The 20,329-nt window shown below is 38.7% G+C and overlaps 1 protein-coding gene across 1 annotated transcript in view; it reads left to right on the plus strand.

The window, feature by feature from the left end:
* mmp11a (matrix metallopeptidase 11a) overlaps positions 1-20,329 on the plus strand; it is a 62,585-nt gene that overhangs the window by 9,142 nt on the left and 33,114 nt on the right. Inside the window, 1 exon segment of the mRNA XM_055011530.1 lies at positions 13,868-14,094. Coding sequence (XP_054867505.1) covers positions 13,868-14,094 — 227 coding nt within the window.

Raw genomic sequence — 20,329 nt, forward strand, 5'->3', positions numbered from 1 at the left:
AACCTAATTTTTTTCTGTAATTTTATTACATATTAGCTGTATTCTAACAAAACATGTAAAATCTGTGAAATAACTTTTAAACAATAATGTACCAGTTTTCAGTAATTAATATATCAACTTTTTCTTTCACATGACAACAAACACTTGTAAGATAAAAATAAAAAATACTCTTAATTTTATAGTCTCACAGTGTAAAAGAACAAATGGCCATTTTAAAAAAAAAAATGATTATTTGATGTGGACATTATTTACAGTTTTAGCCCGTTTTATTCTATTACGATTAACGTAAAATAATATTTTTTTTCCCGTAATGTTACTAGTAATTGTCTGTAATTCTACACAACAGGGAACACCAGTAAATTGATTAAAAATTACAGTTATAAACTGTTAAAAATTGTAATTTTTACAGGGCTAAGGTTACAAAGCTGCTATTTAAGTGCAGAATATTAAATGTCAGACACAAACTCAACAGGCGTCGCTCCAGATGGGCCTTAAATTAGGTTTTACGGTTGATAATGGGGATTTTTTTTCTCTCTAGAAACAGAAATCTAATGTTAACTGAGTTCAAACCATGTAACTGATGTCCTGATTTCATCTCTGACCTGCAACGATTCGACTCAAGTCTCTCAAAAACCTTAAAACAAAGGAGGGTTCATTAATAATCAGCAGCGAAACCCTCAGTGAGTCGTCCGAGGTTGAAGATCTCGGCTCTGGGAGGAAAAACCCCTTCGTGCCAGCGGAGATAAGCGATTGAAGCCGATGCCCAGATGGTTTCTATCACCCTCCACCGCCGGGTGTTTCTGATTCGCAGAAGATATATCAGATTAGGAAGGTAAGAGGGAAGATAACGAGGTATTTGTTGATGAAAAGTCGTACCTCCCCCCTCTGCTGCTGCTATCTGCCACAGTAAACCTTCATTGTAAGCAACCGTTTGTCCCTGTTGTCTCACCCAGAGCACACCCTTCAGACTGAAACCTTATTAAACACTTCACATTCATCCGGATTCGCTGCTATCGGGTTTAGATATCGTGTCGATGGAGAAGATTCTCCGGCGGTGTCACCTGGAGCTGCTGCTTTGGCATTTTGCTTCAGGTGCAGGAGGATTTTTATGATTTTTTATTTGTAATTTCCTTTTCGATGAAGCCAATTTCCCCCCACTGCTCCTCCCTGCTGCTGCTGCAGTTATAGATTTCCTACCGACTTTATTGGAAACACATGTGGAGTCGAGGTAAAGCGCCTGATGCTAATGCTGCTGTACAAATTGGTCTCTGCGCGACGACTTTCTCAGACTCAGTCCAACGTTTTCCCTGCGAATAATTGTTTTTTTCCAACGGGTTGCTAATCTTTCACCAAAATTTACATGTAAATTTTAAAAACGTATATTTATAGGATTTTACTCCAATAAAACATGCTGTTTTAACCGTTTGATGCACAACATGGATCAAGAGATACCCATATTTCATTGAATATGGGTCACTTTTGACCCATGTTGTGCATCAAAAGGTTAAAGAAAATTATTCTTATATTCAGCCCAGAAATCAAATCAAATGACCTGTGGCCCGCTCCGGGTAAACACACCGGATCGCAGCTGGAAACGCACTGCAACTGGACCAGCATGCAACATGCGGTGTGTTTCCAGCTGCAATCCCGTGTGTTTAACCAGAGCTCATTTGCATAAAGTAGACTCTACTTCTACTTTATGCAAATGTGATGGGGCATGCTGAGATTCCATGCATCGTGAAACTGTCCTCAAACATTTAAACTAGCTGTCGGTGACCTAAAACAAGGACAGATTCAGCTGCTGCACAGCTTATTTGTCGCCTCAAATGCTTTCAGAAACACTTTTCGCTGAAGTGTTTTCAAAATAAAAGAGAAAGTTGGCGGCCGAACCGCTGTGTCTATCCAGCGCATCTACCGGACTGTCAAGCTGAAAGCTCGGTCACGTGACCACGTAGTGACCCGCTAGTGACCGCCCACCATCCGTGCGATTTTCAGATGCGGCACATTTACATGCGGGAAAAACACATCTAGTGGACACACAGTTTTAGTTTGTCTGTCTGTCTGTCTGTTAGCAGCATTACTCAAAAACAGACCAACAGATTTGGATGAAATTTTCAGGGAAGGTCAGAAATGATACAAGGACCAAGTGATTAGATTTTGGCAGTGATGCAGCTTATAGTCTGGATCCACAGATTTGTTAAAGATTTCTGTACCATTGCCAGATAGCGGCATGGCGTCACTGTAACCATGACAACAAATGAACACTACATCAGCTGCCTGCTGATGATCACATGATTGTGATTCTACTACAAATCCACCACTGAGGACTTATCAGGACTTATCTGTCAGAGATGATCTAAGGAACAACTGATTAAATTTTGGGGGTGTTTCTGAATCCCATCAATTCCCGCCGCTGCTACATATTTAGGTCATTTAGTTTGTGGGTACATCTATATTAAATGGTCACATGGTGCCGTGATTTTTGCCACAAATTTTTTCAAGATTTCAGCCGTCGGAAATGATACGACTGAGCAGCTTTGGAGGAGTACAGCGCTCTCCGAGTGCTTTTCTTGTTGGTGTTGCGGTTATTATTGGTGGTGTTATTGTTACTGGTGCTGGTGTTGTTATTGTTGTTCCTGGTGTTATTGGTGATATTGTTGTTATTGGTGTTGCTGTTATTGGTGTTGTTGTTATTGTTGTCCTGGTGTCATTGGTGATATTGTTGTTATTGGTGTTGTTGTTATTGCTGTCCTGGTGTCATTGGTGTTGTTGTTGTTATTGCTGTCCTGGTGTCATTGGTGTTGGGGGGTTTGTTGTCAGGCTGCAGACTCCATCCAGACGCCTCGTGTTCAGACATGCTCAGTGAATACCTGTGTCAGATCCCCTGCACCGCTGCCTGCAGATCTTGTCATCACAGTAACCAGAAGCCAGATGTGTCCGTACATGTAACCGATGCCCCTCCACTGCCGCCGCCGCCAACCCAGAACTCCCCCACATGTTCTCAGCATGAAGAAGCATCCTCGAGACCTCCGGGCATTTTTTTAGCTTTCATGTCTCATCAGCGACTTTTTGCTTTCTCAGCAGAAAGTGACAGAGTAATTGCCCCTGGGGGTAGTTATTCTTTTCTCTCTCAGACGTCGTCACATGGCATCCTGGCAGCATTTCCAGCACGTGAGCGAACTGAAGGCCTCGAAACCGGAATCTTTCAGCTAAAGAACAAATTCAACCGATGGATTATTGCATGTTTTGTATGTTCGACCCTCACACCCCTCTGAATCTTAAAAAAAAATTGCCAAAACACACCATTTGTCAGTGCCAGAAATTGTAAAAACAGAAAGAATCATCGGATTATCAACTTTCCGACAGTCTTTAAACCAATGATGTATCTAATATAAGCTTAAAAATGTGATATTTCCTGAAAATTATTATATTCTACATGCCACAATTAAAATTTAGTCAAAAATAAACAATTTGCTATAACCAAATTCTGTAAAAAACTAAAAATTCTGCCTTCCTCGCTGCATTTGTTTGCCATAACTGACTCGGCTGTGAGTAACAGTCGCTTTACAAAAATGTTGTGACTTTTTGGCTGAACTGCAGGCAGTGTTTAAGCAGAGCAGAGAGGAGAAAAATATTAAACTGATTAAAAATATCAGTAGTTCAAATATCTGCAGCGTGTTGAGACACCTTTTTTTTTTTTACAGTGTTAGTAACATCTGTGGGCCACTTGGAAAAATGTAGCACATGTTGATTCCAAGTTCTTTCAATTCTTGTAAAATAAACACGCAAGGAAATTCAACTTCTTTTTAGGATTTGTGGTCTAATAACTGAGTCAAACTGCACAGAAGACACTTCTGAGTTCTCGTTCTGTTTCCACAGAGGTGCAGGACTTTATGTTGAGGTGAAAAACTAGGTCACAGTGAGAAAAAAAATGTGACAAGAGCAAAAATATAGCCTGAAGCTGTTTGGAGTTCAAAGGGTTCAACAATAAAACTGTAAACCGGCTCTTAGGACGAGACACTACAGACAAAAACACTGTTTAGGAACTCCTTTTCATGACATCTGAGGATAATTTGCCTCCAAAAACACACATTTAGGTGTTTATTTTACAACACTTTGTTGTTATTGGTGTTATTGGCGTTGTTATTGATGTTGTTATTGGTGTTGTTATTGGTGTTGTTACTGTGTTATTGGTGTTGTTATTGTGTTATTGGTGTTGTTGGTGTTGCTGGTGTTGGTGTTATTGTTGTTATTGGTGGTGGTGTTATTGGTTGTATTGGTGATGGTGTTGTTGGTGTTATCGGTGTTGTTGATGGTGGTGGTGATAAAACTAATCTTTTTAGTTGTTTATTTTATGACACTTACTGTTACTGGTTTTATTCATGGTGCGGTTATTGGTGTTCCTGGTGTTGATATTACTGGTGTTATTGGTGATGTTGGTGTTGTTATTGGTTGTATTAGTGGTGGTGTTATAGGTGTTGTTATTGGTGTTATTGATGATGATGTTGTTGGTGTTGTTATTGGTTGTATTAGTGGTGGTGTTATAGGTGTTGTTATTGGTGTTATTGGTGATGTTGTTGGTGTTGTTATTGGTTGTATTGGTGTTGTTGTTATTGGTGTTATTGGTGATGTTGTTGGTGTCGTTATTGGTGTTATTGGTGTTACTGGTGTTGTTATTGGTTGTATTGGTGTTGTTGTTATTGATGTTATTGGTGATGTTGTTGGTGTTGTTATTGGTGTTATTGGTGTTACTGGTGTTGATATTATTGGTGTTATTGGTGATGGTGTTGTTATTGGTGTTATTGGTGTTGCTGTTGTTATTGGTGTTATTGGTGATGGTGTTAAAGGTGTTGTTATTGGTGTTATTGGTGATGTTGTTGTTGGTGTTGTTATTGGTGTTGTTGGTGTTGTTATTGGTGTTATTGGTGTTACTGGTGTTGATATTATTGGTGTTATTGGTGATGCTGTTGTTATTGGTGTTGCTATTGGTGGTATTAAAATTCAAGTTTTTTAATGACATTTTAGCATATTTTGCTTCCAAAAACACCCAACAATACACATTTAGGTGTTTATTTGACTACACTTTGTCTGTTTCCGGCTGTAGACTTTAATTATAATACACATATTTAAATGCTGTTTTTTTAAAATAAGCTTTTCCACCACACTTTAAGGCAGAAACCTCCACTTCAAAACTTCCCAGTTTAATTCTCCTTGATATTCTGCAGGTTTTTACAGAGAAGTTTGTCCATATATCAGTCGCAGCCTGATTTATAGAACATTCTACTCATAAATACATGGTGAAAACGGACCTTTTTTCTCGCCGTCTATAGCATTTTCTGATTTATAGAGTGATAAAAAGATATTTTCAAAACCCAGATGTTGACAAAATGAAACAAAGCTAATTTTATTCAACTTTCAGATTCCCTTTTTCAGAATGAATCCAAATTAAGATACTTTTAAATGTATGCTATTCAATCATAATTCAAATTCTGACTTTTATTCTGTCATTTGAGTTGAGAAATTCAAATTTATTGAAGTTTAGCAATTCAAATTAAAATATAAATGACTCAATTTCGGTTTCTAGTGGCACAAATTTCTGCTCATAGTTCACAATAAATGGCTTTATTTTTAAAAACAGTCATTTGTTCTTTTACAATGTGTGACCGTAAAATTAAGTACATTTAAATCTGCTAATATGTTATAATTTTACAGACATTTGCAGCTAGATTTTCACTGTTTTTAACCCAGAAAATGGAGAAAAACCTTAAAAAAATGTTGTGAAAGTGTCGTATTTAGTTTAGCTTCATTTCCGTAAAGCTAAACTTGTAGTGTTGGTGCTTTAACTTAACCAAGCTTCTAACAAATAGTTAACGTCATTAAAATGTAAGTTTTAAACCAAAGTAGGATATTTTCCTGAATCTTAACGAGCAGTTTTGTGGAAATAAAGTTAAATCTAAGGATAATGGTCCCATATTTAAGGATCCAAATTCTGTTTTTGCTGGATGAAAATCTGTCCTAACTTGCAGAAAGAAAACATGTTTTTCTCAAAACAAAAACAACAATGCACTTTAGTTGTATAGAAACATAATTTTTGGACTTGAACTAAACATGTGTTTCCTGAATAGCATCATTTAGCTCCCAGTGCTGATCTCAGAGGATAAAGCGATGGAAGCTCTGATTATTTTCAGAAAGTTTCTAAATATGAAGCCACCAGCAGCAGCCTGGCTCTGCTCAGAGGTAAAAAAAAATAAACACCCGGCAGCACCTCTAAAGCTCATAAACCCCATAAAACAGAGGAATTTGTTACCTTTGAAGAAATTCGGCCGATCAGTTTCCAGTTAGTTTGCAGACATCTAACTTCTGGTGAGAAAACATGAGAATATATCCTTAAAAAAGAAACAAAGTAATGCGAATTCAGCAAAAATAAAAAAGCAGCCATTACAGAATCATATTTAAAAATGTTTTCTCACCATCCAAAGCCCCATTGTTGCACAAAAACATTAAAAACTAATCAGTTTACTGAATAACAACCTGGTTCTGCAGGTTTTTTAGACTTTGGCCATCAGAGCACCAAATGTAGATTCATCCGCCACTAAAAGTAGTCCCCAACAAATGCATAATTTCCTTCCAATAGCTAAAAACTACAGCAACAAACAGCTTTTTAAGCCTTTTGTAAAAAGAAAACCATATATTTGTGGTTTTTTTTTTATTTTAGTAAAATCAAGCAGAGAACACTGACGGTGTAAGACGACAAACCAAACATGATTGTTTTTGTGGTTTTTTATTGGCGATTAATGTTATTTTCAGAAGAATAAGGCACTTAATTTATCTTTTGTGACGTCCTAAAGTATGTTTCTGTAATATATATATTTTTAGTTTTTATTCTTTGTAAGAGTAAAAATAAGCTTGATCAATCAAGATAAAAACAAATGTTAGAAATATAAGAGACTATATACAGTATTTATGTGCTGTAAGCTAAAGAATCAGCAGAGAAGACAGACTAATATTCATGTTTTTGTGGTTTTTATTGTTAAATCATGTTATTTACAGAAGAATAAGGCAACTGATTTGTCCTTTGCAATATCTTTTAGTATATTTACAATAAGAATATTTAGTTTTTAATGTTTGTAAGCAAAAATAAGCTTAATGAATCAAGATAAAAACCAAATATTAACAGACAAATATACATCTTCTAATGTTTGTGGAGCATCCTAAAGTATATTTAAATCGGAATATTTTGTTCCTAATGTTTATAAGAACTAAAAGATAAAGCCAAAATATTCTAAACATAAGAGCCCATATATTTGTATGATGTTAGCTAAAGATTTAGCATAGAAGACAGAGTAATTCTCTAGTTTTTAGAGTTTTTTTGTCAGATAATGTTATTTACAGGAGAATAAGGCAACTAATTTGTCTTTTGTAATATTTTAAAGTATGTTTCAATAAGATTTTTTTTGTTTTTATTGGTTATAGAGCAAAAATAAACCAAAACAGTGTGTTTATTGATTAAAAACTGCTCAGTAAAACAAATAAAACGTATTTATTCCAGATGAGGATAATCTTCCTGTTTGGGTTTAACCTTGAACTTTGATGTTGAACCTGACTCCGGGTTTTATTCGGTCGTGGGGTCGTGGGGTCAGACGGGTCAAATAATCCATTTGTCACACAGTCGGGGGGGTTGTTCTCCTTTTTTCTTCTCGTCTTTCTCTTGGAAATGGCTGAGGTCACCTCTCTGCACCCGACGTTTAGAATTAGCCAAAGTTTTATGAGTCTGAAAGCAGACACTCGCCTCACCTCGCCGCTGTGATCAGGATCAGCCAGCATCAGTCTAAACTGTCTGGTTCTGGGCGACTCACAGTTCAAAGCCCCAACAAAGACAGCAGAGGTTTCTGGGCAAGGCGGCAAAAAGACGACAGCATTTGTTTGTTGCTCAACCGTGATGGTTGAGCAACAACTTGTAGTTTCAAGGGTTTTAATGTGAGTTTATACTGTAGTCACAAGTGTTGTCCCAGCAGAGGAGACCTGGTTTCACTGGATTTAATGGGGACTTAAAGGTGGCATTGCACTAAAAGCAGTCTTGCAGCCATGTAGATAAAAACTTGTGTTTGTCAGGAGCGAAAAGAGGAAAAAAACGTGACATTTTGCAGTAAAATCTCTCAGTGAGGAGCCCTAAGTGGCTGCATGTAATATGTGTTTTTACTTGTCTGCAATGTTTCCAATAATGTTGTGTTTAATTGCAGTAAAAAGAGGAACCAAATGTGCAGAAAAATACTTTTTTTGCCATCAGAATAGACACTGTACACTGCACATTGTCACAAACACACCATTCCCACTGTGAAGCATGGTGGTGGCAGCATCATGATGTGAAGCATGGTGGTGGCAGCATCATGATGTGAAACATGGTGGTGGCAGCATCATGATGTGAAGCACGGTGGTGGCAGCATCATGATGTGAAGCATGGTGGTGGCAGCATCATGATGTGAAGCATGGTGGTGGCAGCATCATGATGTGAAACATGGTGGTGGCAGCATCATGATGTGAAGCATGGTGGTGGCAGCATCAGGATGTGAAGCACGGTGGTGGCAGCATCATGATGTGAAGCATGGTGGTGGCAGCATCATGATGTGAAACATGGTGGTGGCAGCATCATGATGTGAAGCATGGTGGTGGCAGCATCATGATGTGAAGCATGGTGGTGGCAGCATCATGATGTGAAGCACGGTGGTGGCAGCATCATGATATGAAGCATGGTGGTGGCAGCATCATGATGTGAAGCATGGTGGTGGCGGCATCATGATGTGAAGCATGGTGGTGGCGGCATCATGATGTGAAGCATGGTGGTGGCGGCATCATGATGTGAAGCATGGTGATGGCAGCATCATGGTGTGAAGCATGGTGGTGGCAGCATCATGATGTGAAGCACGGTGGTGGCAGCATCATGATGTGAAGCATGGAGGTGGCAGCATCATGATGTGAAGCATGGTGGTGGCAGCATCATGGTGTGAAGCACGGTGGTGGCAGCATCATGATGTGAAGCATGGAGGTGGCAGCATCATGATGTGAAGCATGGAGGTGGCAGCATCATGATGTGAAGCATGGTGGCAGCATCATGATGTGAAGCATGGTGGTGGCAGCATCATGTGAAGTATGGTGGCGGCAGCATCATGATGTGAAGCATCATCATCAAAACCAGACCAAAAAATATCACTTGAAGTCACAAAAGATTTGTTTTGCACATTGTTAGGTTCCAAAGATGGGGTTTAATTCTGTTTTATGGATATTAAAGATTGAGAAATGGTAGATAAACTGAATAATACTGTTCTTTTACAGGTTTTCCCTGTTTTTCTAGTATAATAACTGTACTTATCAGCTAAAATTGAGCAGTTCAACTTGTGCAAACTTTGACCAAAACTTTCTTTCAGAAGAGATCAACAAACAGCCTACTTTACTGTTTCGGTTGGAGGATTTCTGAATTTTAATTTAACGTGTGTAAAGATGCCGGCTTTACCATGCATTTTTTAATCCAATCAGCTCAGGAACTTGAACTCGGACATGAACTCTTTACTGCTGGACTGAATTCCATGCTGGTGAAGTTTTCCAGTCTTTCCATCGATATGTTTCAGAGCAGCTTTACGTCTCGATAAGGGTTTTTGTTGTTTATCTGAGGGTTTTTCTTGTCTGCAGATAACGGTGCAGAGGAAACCTCACACAGAAACCGGCCTGACAGGAGGCAAGTTTTCTGGGGACACTTTGGAAACCTCTCGGGGGTCTCGGTTTGTAATAACACTAACAAGCCGTTTTAAAAGGCACGAGCAGAAAGGTTCCCCCTGGTGAATAAACGCTTTGTGCAGCTGAAACGTCCTTTAAACACAGTGAAAGGCAGGAGGTGGAAGGGCTGCGGGGCTTTCTGGGAGGTGTGTACTGTTTGTTCAGGGATCCAGACCCATCAGTCACCGTGTTTCTGCAGTCCGGAGCACATTCCACGAATCCTGCTGGGTTTTGTTCCCCATAACCTACAACAACGACACAGCGGAGTCCCGCAGCGAGTCGGGCTCCGTTAAACAACAAAAATACGACGACAATGCGGCTCTGATAAACACTCAGCTGTTTTACTTTTATGTGGTTTATGGATCTTTTCATATAGAACCGGTTGATTTAATAATGCTTGAGGTTGATATTTTGCTACTTTTCTGTTTGAAGAAAGGCAGAACAGGCTTCTTATCGGGGCTAAAAGACATCTGGAACATTAAATCCATCACAGGACATGGTTTTGAAGTGGTTTTTCTAGCAGACATGAGGTTAAATAAGGTTTTAGAGGACTCATTTTCATCTATAGGACGCCCGCTGTTCCACAAATGTCGTATTCATATAGTAATTTAACTGTAGCTGCTGATTTGTTTACTCACTCATGAACAATCCAGTTGCTTTTGTTGGAGACATTGGTGAGTCTGTCCGGTCTGTCAGACTCTAATTGTCAGTTGGATTGAGGTCTGGACTCTCTCCAGAACTTCCACCTTCTTGTCTTCAAACCAGTTGTGAGGATCTTTGGCTGTTTGCTTCGACTCATCGTCTGGATGGAAAAACTGATCCTCTCCAAGCCTCAGTTCTCTTCAGACTGCATCAGGTCGTCCTCCAGGATTTCTCTAGACTTTGCTGCGTTCATTTTACCCTCTACCTGTACAAGCCTTCCAGGACCTGCTGCTGAGGAACATCATGATGCTGCCACCACCATGCTACACACCATGATGCTGCCACCACCATGCTACACACCATGATGCTGCCACCACCATGCTACACACCATGATGCTGCCACCACCATGCTTCACATCATGATGCTGCCACCACCATGCTACACATCATGCTGATGCCACCACCGTCTTTCACATCATGATGCTGCCATCACCATGCTTCACATCATGATGCTGCCACCACCATGCTACACATCATGCTGATGCCACCACCGTCTTTCACATCATGATGCTGCCACCACCATGCTACACATCATGATGATGCCACCACCATGCTACATATCATGATGCTGCCACCACCGTCTTTCACATCATGATGCTGCCATCACCATGCTTCACATCATGATGCTGCCACCACCATGCTTCACATCATGATGCTGCCACCACCATGCTACACATCATGATGATGCCACCACCATGCTTCACATCATGATGCCACCACCATGCTTCACATCATGATGCTGCCACCACCATGCTTCACATCATGATGCTGTCACCACCATGCTACACATCATGATGATGCCACCACCATGCTTCACAGTGGGGATAGTGTGTTTGTGTTGATGTTCAGTGTTTGGTATCCTCCAAACATATCATGTAGTCTGATGGACTAAAAGCTCCATTCTGGTCTCCTCAGACCAAAGAATCTTCTTCCAGTTGACTTCAGAGTCTCCACGTCTTCTGGTGAACTCTAGTCCAGATTTTTCTAACAAAGTCTTTCTTTTTGTCTCCATAAAGCTTTGACTGGTGAAGAACAGACAACAGTTGTTGTATGAACAGTCTCTAACATCTCAGCTGCTGAAGCTTGGAAGAGTCGTAGTTGTCTTGGTGGCCTCCCTCACTAGTCTCTTTTTTCTCGGTCTCTCAGTTTTTGAGGACGTCCTGCTCTAGACAGATTTATTCATGTTTCATCTTCCTTCCATTTCTTAATGATGGATTTAACAGGACTCCAAGAGATCTTCAGGAACTTGGAAATCTTCTTGTATCATCCTGACTGATGTTTTTCAACAACCTTTTCTGAGAGTTTCTTGGAGTTCTTTCATCTTCATGGTATAGTTCTATCCAGGGCACAGGAGTCTTTATACTACAATCACTGAGACACATTAATTTAATCTTTAAAGAGGTGTGAATGTCTAATATTTCTAATTTCATGGTTTAATAAAACATCAAAAGGAGTTTAGTCCTTTGCAGGAGTTTATAATATGTCAATAACAGCAAAAAAAAAGTGGGCCAAAGATTAGAGCTGTGGTGGTCTAGAAATCTGAGAAAGATTACGTAAGCGAGTAGCTGTGGGAAGACTCATCAGAACTGATGCTGGAGGTAATCGAGTTCATCTTTACATATCGATAGCGTCTTTTCCCACAGGTTTCTCAGAGATGCAGCGGAAAAGGAAATGCACGTAACCTTGCGATAGCAGGAGAACACCCAACAGTTCCCTGCCGCCGCCGCAGATGTGGTTTTGGCGTTGAGGCCGAGTCAGATGAGGAGTTGCTCTTCTCTGTAATTTGCTCCTGTGGAAATGAGCAGAGCCATTTCCTCTGGATCTGGCGGGGGGGTATTAACGATAATGGGACACTCTGGGACCGACCGTCTCTTAAACTGGGGCAAGAACGTGGCTCAGTGACCTGATTATGAGAGTGCGCTGTGATTAACCTCGGAGATCAAAATAAATTCATATCCACTGAGATAAACGACTGCCTCGGGTCTTTCTTGCGGTTTGCTGTTGCTTCTCCCCCCCTTCTGATGGGTGTTTTTTACTTACTCATTCACTTTTTATGGTTTCCTCTGCTCTCTAGATGTCAATATCCACCTCTTTGGTTCATATTTTGTACATTTCTAGCTCCATTATTTTTGTTCTTTGTTCTATGTATACTGCATACTTTTTACAAAATCCATATTTAATCATACGGCCTCTATTTAAGACCCTCCCCCCATCTTAAAAGCCCACTTTCTTCTGATTGGCCAATTTCAGGAAGCCTGCTGCACCCACTGCTTGTGAGCACCAATGGAAACATTTTTGTGTTGTATAGTTAGTTTATTTCATAAGTTGCCTCAAATTTGTTCGACAGTTTTATGGAAACATGGCTTTATATGTGATTTAAAATAAGGATTGGGTTGAGATGTTCATGTTCCCCACAGGATGAACTGTAATAACTTGGATGATTCGCTAACGTTTCATGTGGCGTCATTGCCACGTCAAATCTGTAATCTGCTAAAACTAGAATGGACTCCATAAATTCTATACCTGGTTAAAAACAACATGTTAGCATGTGCATATGTTAGCATGCTGATGCTAGCCTCTAGCTCAAAGCATTGCTGTAGCCAAGGAGCTGCTTGGATGACTGTCAATTAAACTTTTATTTTTCTCTTTCTTTCCTTTCTACACCTTTAGGTTTCATTTTCTGCTTTTTCTGTCACCTTCTTTTGAGAAAGAAATCAATTTCAGCTTCAGATTTGTCGTCACACATGATGAGATGTGCCGAAACACATACACTACCGTTCAAAAGTTTGGGATCACCCAGATAATTCCATGTTTTCCATGAAAACTCCCACATTTATTCATGTGCTAACATAACTGCATGAGGGTTTTCTAATCATCAGTGAGCCTTTCAACACCATTAGCTAACACAATGTAGCATTAGAACACAGGAGTGATGGTTGCTGGAAATGTTCCTCTGTACCTCTATGGAGATATTCCATTAAAAATCAGCTGTTTCCAGCTAGAATAGTCATTTACCACATTAACAATGTCTACACTGGATTTATCATTCATTTAAAATAATAATTTTTTCCCAAAAATAAGGACATTTCTAAGTAACCCCAAACTTTTGTCTGTGTCCTCACCAAATTTCAAGCCTGTGAGAGTTTATTTCTGGAGATATTGAACCCTTAAAATGGCTTCTCAGGGAAGACATTTTTTTGAGGGTGAAAATACAAAAATTCTCAGGTCTGAAAACATGAAATTCTCAAAATTCAGCAAAAATGTTTTACAGAACTCAGTCGATCGTCAGCGACTTGTCTTTACAAGGCCGTGGTCAGTTTGCCAACGAGCTAACCAGCATAGCATTGGGAGCTAACCGCATACCAAAGAATATAAACAAACTCCATTGTTGTTCCAGGTCTCTGAAAAGTTCCCGGATCTGAAGAAGAGAGGAAAAGTTTCTCATGCTCAGGATCTGGTCAAGGAGGCGAGTTCGTCGACCAACCGCTCAAACTCGTGGAACCGACCTCGGTGCGGCGTACCGGACTTCCCCAACCAGAAGGAGGTGCACTACCGGGGGCGACACCGCCAGAGACGCTTCGTCCTGCATGGAGGACGTATGGACAAGACGGACCTCACCTACAGGTACACATAGTTGATTGTAGTCTTTAATTGACGCGTTCAGGGAACGTTGGTAAATTTTATCAGCTGTTGATAAGCAGACCTTGATTTTTAAGTAATTTTTGGTGGTACATCTGAGCTGTAACCAAGTGGAGACTAGAAGCTTCTCTGTGCACAGTCGACTAGTTAGTGTCGATTGTAGCCTGCCGTTGAGGGGTTTAGGGAACATCTGTAAATTTCACCATCTGTTGATGAGGAGATCTTCAAGAAGTGAATCATTTTTGGTTTTAAATATAGTTTACCACTAGAACAGTGGCTTCCAGCCTGTTTGGCTTAGAGCCCCTATAAGCTGCACCCCCCCCCCCCCCCCCCCCCGCTACATTAACCCTCACTTACAGGTACCAAAAAATATTGTTTCCTTGTCTGAAAAAAATCCAAAAATTCAGCAAAAAAATTCCCCAAATTTCTTAAAATTTGCAAAGCCTTCAGGAAGAACATTCCAATAATTCCTTAAAAGTTTCTCTTAACCCTCGTCTCATCCTGTGGGTAAAAACTGACCTGTTTTAAAGTTTGGAAATGTGGAAAAATATATATTTTCACAGTAAAACTTCTGATGTCCAGATTTTCAACATTTTTGGGAAATCTTAGAACATTTTTTGGTGGAAAAAAAGAAATGTTAAAAATGTTTCTTTAAAACATCAGATTACATTCTTTAAAATATTAGAACTTTTACTGATATATATGTAATCATTTTATATGTTTTTAGGTTTTTTTTGGAAGATTTTTACTCATTTTTTGAAAATATTTACAAGAATTTTCTTGCCAAGTTTGGGGGATTTGTTAAAAATAAAACTTTTAAGGGAAACTTTTAAGGAATTATTGGAATTTTCTTCCTGAAGGTTTTGCAAATTTTCAGAAATTTGGGGAATTTTTTTTCTGAATTTTTGGATTTTTTTTTCAAATAATTAAACACTACTTTTTGGTGCTGGTAAATGAAGACAACACGAGGGTTAAAGTAATCGTATCGTTGTGGCTGTAACCGTGCCGCCCTACTTTCAGCATACGAACCTAAAACATGATATGTCGATACCGTGTCTAAAACTCGCGTCTGCTGCTACACTTTAAACCTCGTGGACCCGATGACCTGCAGAGCACTTAGGAAATGAAGTCTTGCACTCATGATTGAGAAAAAGGGGTGCAGGTTTTCTTTCATCTGAGGCCTCGGCACCACCGGGTGTCTGGCGGTCGTCTGCTGCCTCTCTGTCTGAGCCTCCTGGGGTCCCTTTTCATTGTAGTCATTCTTTAACCTAACAGTATATTAAGACGGACAGAGGACGGGGGGGAGGGAGGAGGCGGAGTGCTTTTAATAGCAGCACTAATTAGATTCTGCTGGATGGGACCGATATGGAGCTCATGGTGACACCTGATGGAGTGATGTGGTCAACCAGGAAACCCAGCGTCTCCATCGGGACCCAACAAAATGACTCAGTGGAGCCCAGCTAACGAGTCCCTGCTTTTTTTCTTTCTTTTTTTTTGTTAGCAAGTCGTGGCAGGACCCTCAGAGTCATGTCGGGTCGGTGTTGTTTTAACCGCTTTAACGGTGGGTAAATAAACTGAAAAGAAGCTCTCAGGTGGCTGCAAAACGCCCAAGCATCCAGGATGGTGTGTTTGGGCTGACTCAGACTCAACTGGTTTTTATTTAGGTTTAGGATTTCAGTCGTTAAATCTTTTGGTTTTGGCAACTTTCACCAGCTGAACGTTTAGGATCAGACGAGCCTTTATTGATCCCACAGCGGGAGAAGTTGAGGTTTAAGGAGTATGAGTAGAAAAATAAAAAATACACCAAAATACACAAGTGCAACAAACATGAAAAAAATGCACATACTCTAGTGTATGTAGAAAAATAGATTCTACACAATTACTATATTTATTTATCAATTTTTTGCTATTTGTTTTACGTTACAAAACTACTTACGTTTTCAGTCACTGCTTACTTTTGTTTTCTTTGCTGTTTTCAGTCATTTTTAGTCACTCTTTTGTTTTGTGTCGTTTTCAGGTGCTTTAAGTCATCGTTTACTTTGGCTTTCTTTCACCCTTTTCAGTCACTATTTTCTTTTCTGTAGCTGCTATCATGCATTTTGTGTCACTGTTCGCTTTTGTTTTCTGTTGGCACTTTCATGCATTTTAGTCAGTGTTTACATTTGTTTTTTGCTATTGTTTTCTGCTTTACGTTACAAAACTACTTAGGTTTTTAGTCTTTGTTTACTGTTGTTTTCTTTGCTGTTTTTAGGATTTTTAAATCACAGTTTACTTTTGTTTTCTATCATTTTTAGATGCTTTAGTCCTCGTTTACTCTGGCTTTCTTCCACTGTTTTCAGTCACTCTTTACTCTTGTTTTTCTCATCATTTTCTTGCATTTTCAGTCACTGTTCGCTTATGTTTTCTGTCATTGTTATTTGCTTTCCGCTTCAAAACTACTCGGTGTCACAGGTTTTCAGTCATTGTTGTTTTCATGTGTTTCCACTCACTGTAGACTCGCTTTCTGTTGCTCTTTTAATGTGTTTTTAATCACTGTTTGTTTTTGTTTTTTGTTGTTTGCAGGTGCTTTTAGTCTTCAATTACTTTGGCGTTCTTTCACTGTTTTCAGTCACTGTTTTCCTTTCTATAGCTGCTGTCATGCATTTTGAGTCACTGTTTACTTTTGTTTTCAGCCATTTTTAGTCATTGTTTTTCCATTGTTCTTAGAGATTTTCTGCCAGTGTTTACTTTGTTTTAAGGCACTTTGTCAGCTATCACATTTGTATTTCGATTGCCATTTTCAGGCATTTTTAGTTGCTGTTTACTTTTGTTTTTGGGCATTTTTAGACACTGTTTACATTTCCTTTCTGATGATGTTTTCAAGCATTTTCAACCACTGTTTACTTCTTTTTTCTGTTGCTGGCTCTCACATGTTTATAGTCACTGTTTACTTTCACTTTCTGTTGCTGTTTCCAGGCATTTTCAATCACTGGTCAGCGTTTTTACACACTCTTTGTATTTTGTTTTCTTTGCTGTTTCCAGGCATTTTAAGTTATTGCTTACTTTTGTTTTGTCATTTCCAGCCGTTTTTACACACTCTTTACATTCGCTTTCTGATGCTGTTCTCAGGCATTTTTAACTACTGTTTACTTCTGTTTTCTGTTGCTCGTTTTCAAATATCCTCTTCTTTAGCCTTCATTTCAGACACTTTCGGTCAATGTTTACTATGTTTGCTGTAGTTATTTTCAAGTATTTTCAGCCACTTCTACTACGTTTTCTGTCGGTGGCCTTTTTTGTTTTCCTTTGCTGTTTTCAGCCATTTTAAGTCACCGTTTGCTTTTGTTTTCTGTTGCTCATTGTAGTTGTGTTCACTTTTGCTTTCTGTAGCTATTTTCATGCATTTTTAGCCACTCTTCTGCTACTTTATGCTCCAAAACCACGTGGTTAAGTTGAGGCAAAGTTTATAATTTGAGTTAAAACACACTTGTGCAAACGTTAACCACAAATCTCTGCTTTCATGGTTTCCATCTTGCCACAAAAACATAACAGACAAGAAATATTGTAATTTCAGCCACATTAAACCTCTAAATCTAAAATAAAACCTGGTGATATTTCGTGTGTTTTACAACATATGCTGTAAAACAAACAAAACCAGCAATGAATGAAACCTACTAACAAGTATTTAGAGAATCTCAAAGCCTGATTTATTGTATTTTGTTCAGATCCAGCTTCTTGAACTCCACCAGAGTCTCCACAAAACAAAGAAACAGATCCAGGTGAACTGTTTCCACCATGTACAGTCTTTATAGCAACCAGCTGTGACCAGTAGCTTCATATTCATTGTACAGACATCTTAGTTTTATCACCGAACTCCAAACAGCCCAAATATTTACAAGAGCACCAATTACTAATTAATCCGCCGCTAAAAATAGTCCCAAACAACTGCACTATTTTCTTTTGTCTGTTTGCTTAAAATTGCTGCTTTAGGTGATCGTTGAGCCTCTTTTTAAAGATGTAAACACTTATTTTTGAATGTTGAAGCAGGAACAAATGTGCTTGGAGTTACACTGAGTTGAGTAATTACTGATTTAAAGCTCAGCAATGTGACCTGATGAGTCACTGAGAAAAACAGTTTCAGGTTAATCTTCTGGTTGTTTGTGCAGCAAGTGAGAAGCTCCAGTGATTTGTGAAAGAAAACTCCCTTTGTGGAGATAATCTGCACACGTATGCAGCTGGCTTCTTGTATTGTTTCTGCACTATTTTAATTTAAGATGAAGCAAACACAGATTGTTTTTAAGAATTAGTGAACTGAGAATGCACTGAGTTTATCAGAAAACATCACGGTTCAACTGTAATCTGCTTTCTGTAAATACAAGAGACAGTTATTTAGATGAATGCCAGTCAAGTTTTTATAGCCGGTGTGTCTCCAAATGAAGACCACATTTCCCATAAACCCCGCTACTTCCTGTCTCTCTTGAACCTCTTTGCATTAAAAAAGACGAAGTGATCAGATAAATTCTGGACTGACGGCTTTTCTTCAACTATAACTTCACTGATTCATATTCAGGAAACTTTAATAAACAAGCAGCTGCTAATTCTTGGCGAAGAAGTTTTAAAAAATGGGAAAAAAAGCACAAAATTTACAAAGGTGGTATCGTATCCCCAGAAAGTTCCTTTAAGTGTATATATATGGATGGATCCATATTTCTACTAAAATATAGTCTTTGGTCGACATTTCACCAACTTTTAAGGTTCTAACATCAGTAGAATTTGTTTTGTGGCTAGAATGACAGGACAAGTTTCCATTTTTTTGCTATTTTGGTATGAAATCTGTCCAAGATTATTGAAAATTGTCCAAAATTACTAGGAGTTAACCTCACTACTTCCTGTCTGTCTTGACCGTCTTTGCATTAAAAAAGACATACCGATCAGATAAATTCTAGACTGACAGCTTTTCTTCAACTTTAACTTCACTGTATCCATATTCAGGTAATCAGGCAACCTTAATAAACAATAATCAGCTGCTAGTTCTTGATGGTAAAGTCAGTATTAACCTCATATTTGTGCATTACTGTCAGCATGTTTGGCCTAGTTCCACATCTTTCCAAATTCCACCTCTAAATCTAACCAATTAATGTGTTGTGTCTCGTTGTTTCAACACAGAAACTTTAAAACCAAACCATGCAGTTTTAAAGGGAGCTACATGTTGAAACTATTTCTTCAAGGACAGCCAGGTTTGATGCCACCATGCCAAAACCACACCATAGCCAGAAGCACTGAACCGGATCCAAGCGAAACACGTCCTGACAGATCGGCAGTGAACCTTCATAAAAGTGGCTTCAGCCTTCTTTAATTGCTTACAAAATATGGAACTCTTCTTTTAAGTGTTTGGCTCACATCATGGTGTCAGGTCAGACAGTTTTTAGTTTCAGAATCCAACGTTCATCACGACTGAAGCTGACAATAAGCACAATAAAGTTACATAAATATTCAAATGTCATTGTTGGTTATTTTTAGACGACCAGGTGTTGTAACTTTTCACTTTTTCCCACTAAATAAAGGGTCAGTACAGACATTATTTGTTATTTGGGACCCAAAACTAAGTTCTGTTAAATATTTTGATGTAATTTTGAGGATTTCATTTGTTTTCAGACCTGGGAATTTTTGTATTTTCATGCTTATAGAAATGTATTGCCTATTAAGTTTGTTTTTTTCCCTTCAATATCTCCAGAAATAAAACTCCCACAGCCATGAAATTTGGTGTGGACACAGACAAAATTGCTTCCAGTACATTTATATTATTAAATGGCTCTAGCAGAAAACTTTATAGTTACTGGAACTTCAAAATGGAAAAAAGTGCTACTTTTCAAACAAGGGTGGTAATGTGGTCTCAAAAAGTTCCTTTAAGTGTATATATATATAGATGATTCTATATTTCCTACTAAAATACAGTATTTGGTCGACATTTCACCAACTTTTGAGGTCCAAAATGATTCAAAATCATAAACAATTTCAAAAGATTTGGTCGAAAAAGAACAAGATTGTCTAAAATGACTTAAATCTTATCCAAAATTACTGAAAATTGTCAAAAATTTCACTAATGAATATTTATTGGCCTTTAAAAATGGGAAAAATTCTAACATTTCCAATTGAAGCTTGTATTATGACCTCAGAAAGTTCCTGTAAGTGTATATATAGATGATTCTATATTTCCTACTAAAATCCAGTCTTTTGTAGCCTA

The sequence above is a fragment of the Amphiprion ocellaris genome, chromosome 6 (genome assembly GCF_022539595.1).
Source record: "Amphiprion ocellaris isolate individual 3 ecotype Okinawa chromosome 6, ASM2253959v1, whole genome shotgun sequence".
Classification (NCBI taxonomy): Eukaryota; Metazoa; Chordata; class Actinopteri; family Pomacentridae; genus Amphiprion; species Amphiprion ocellaris.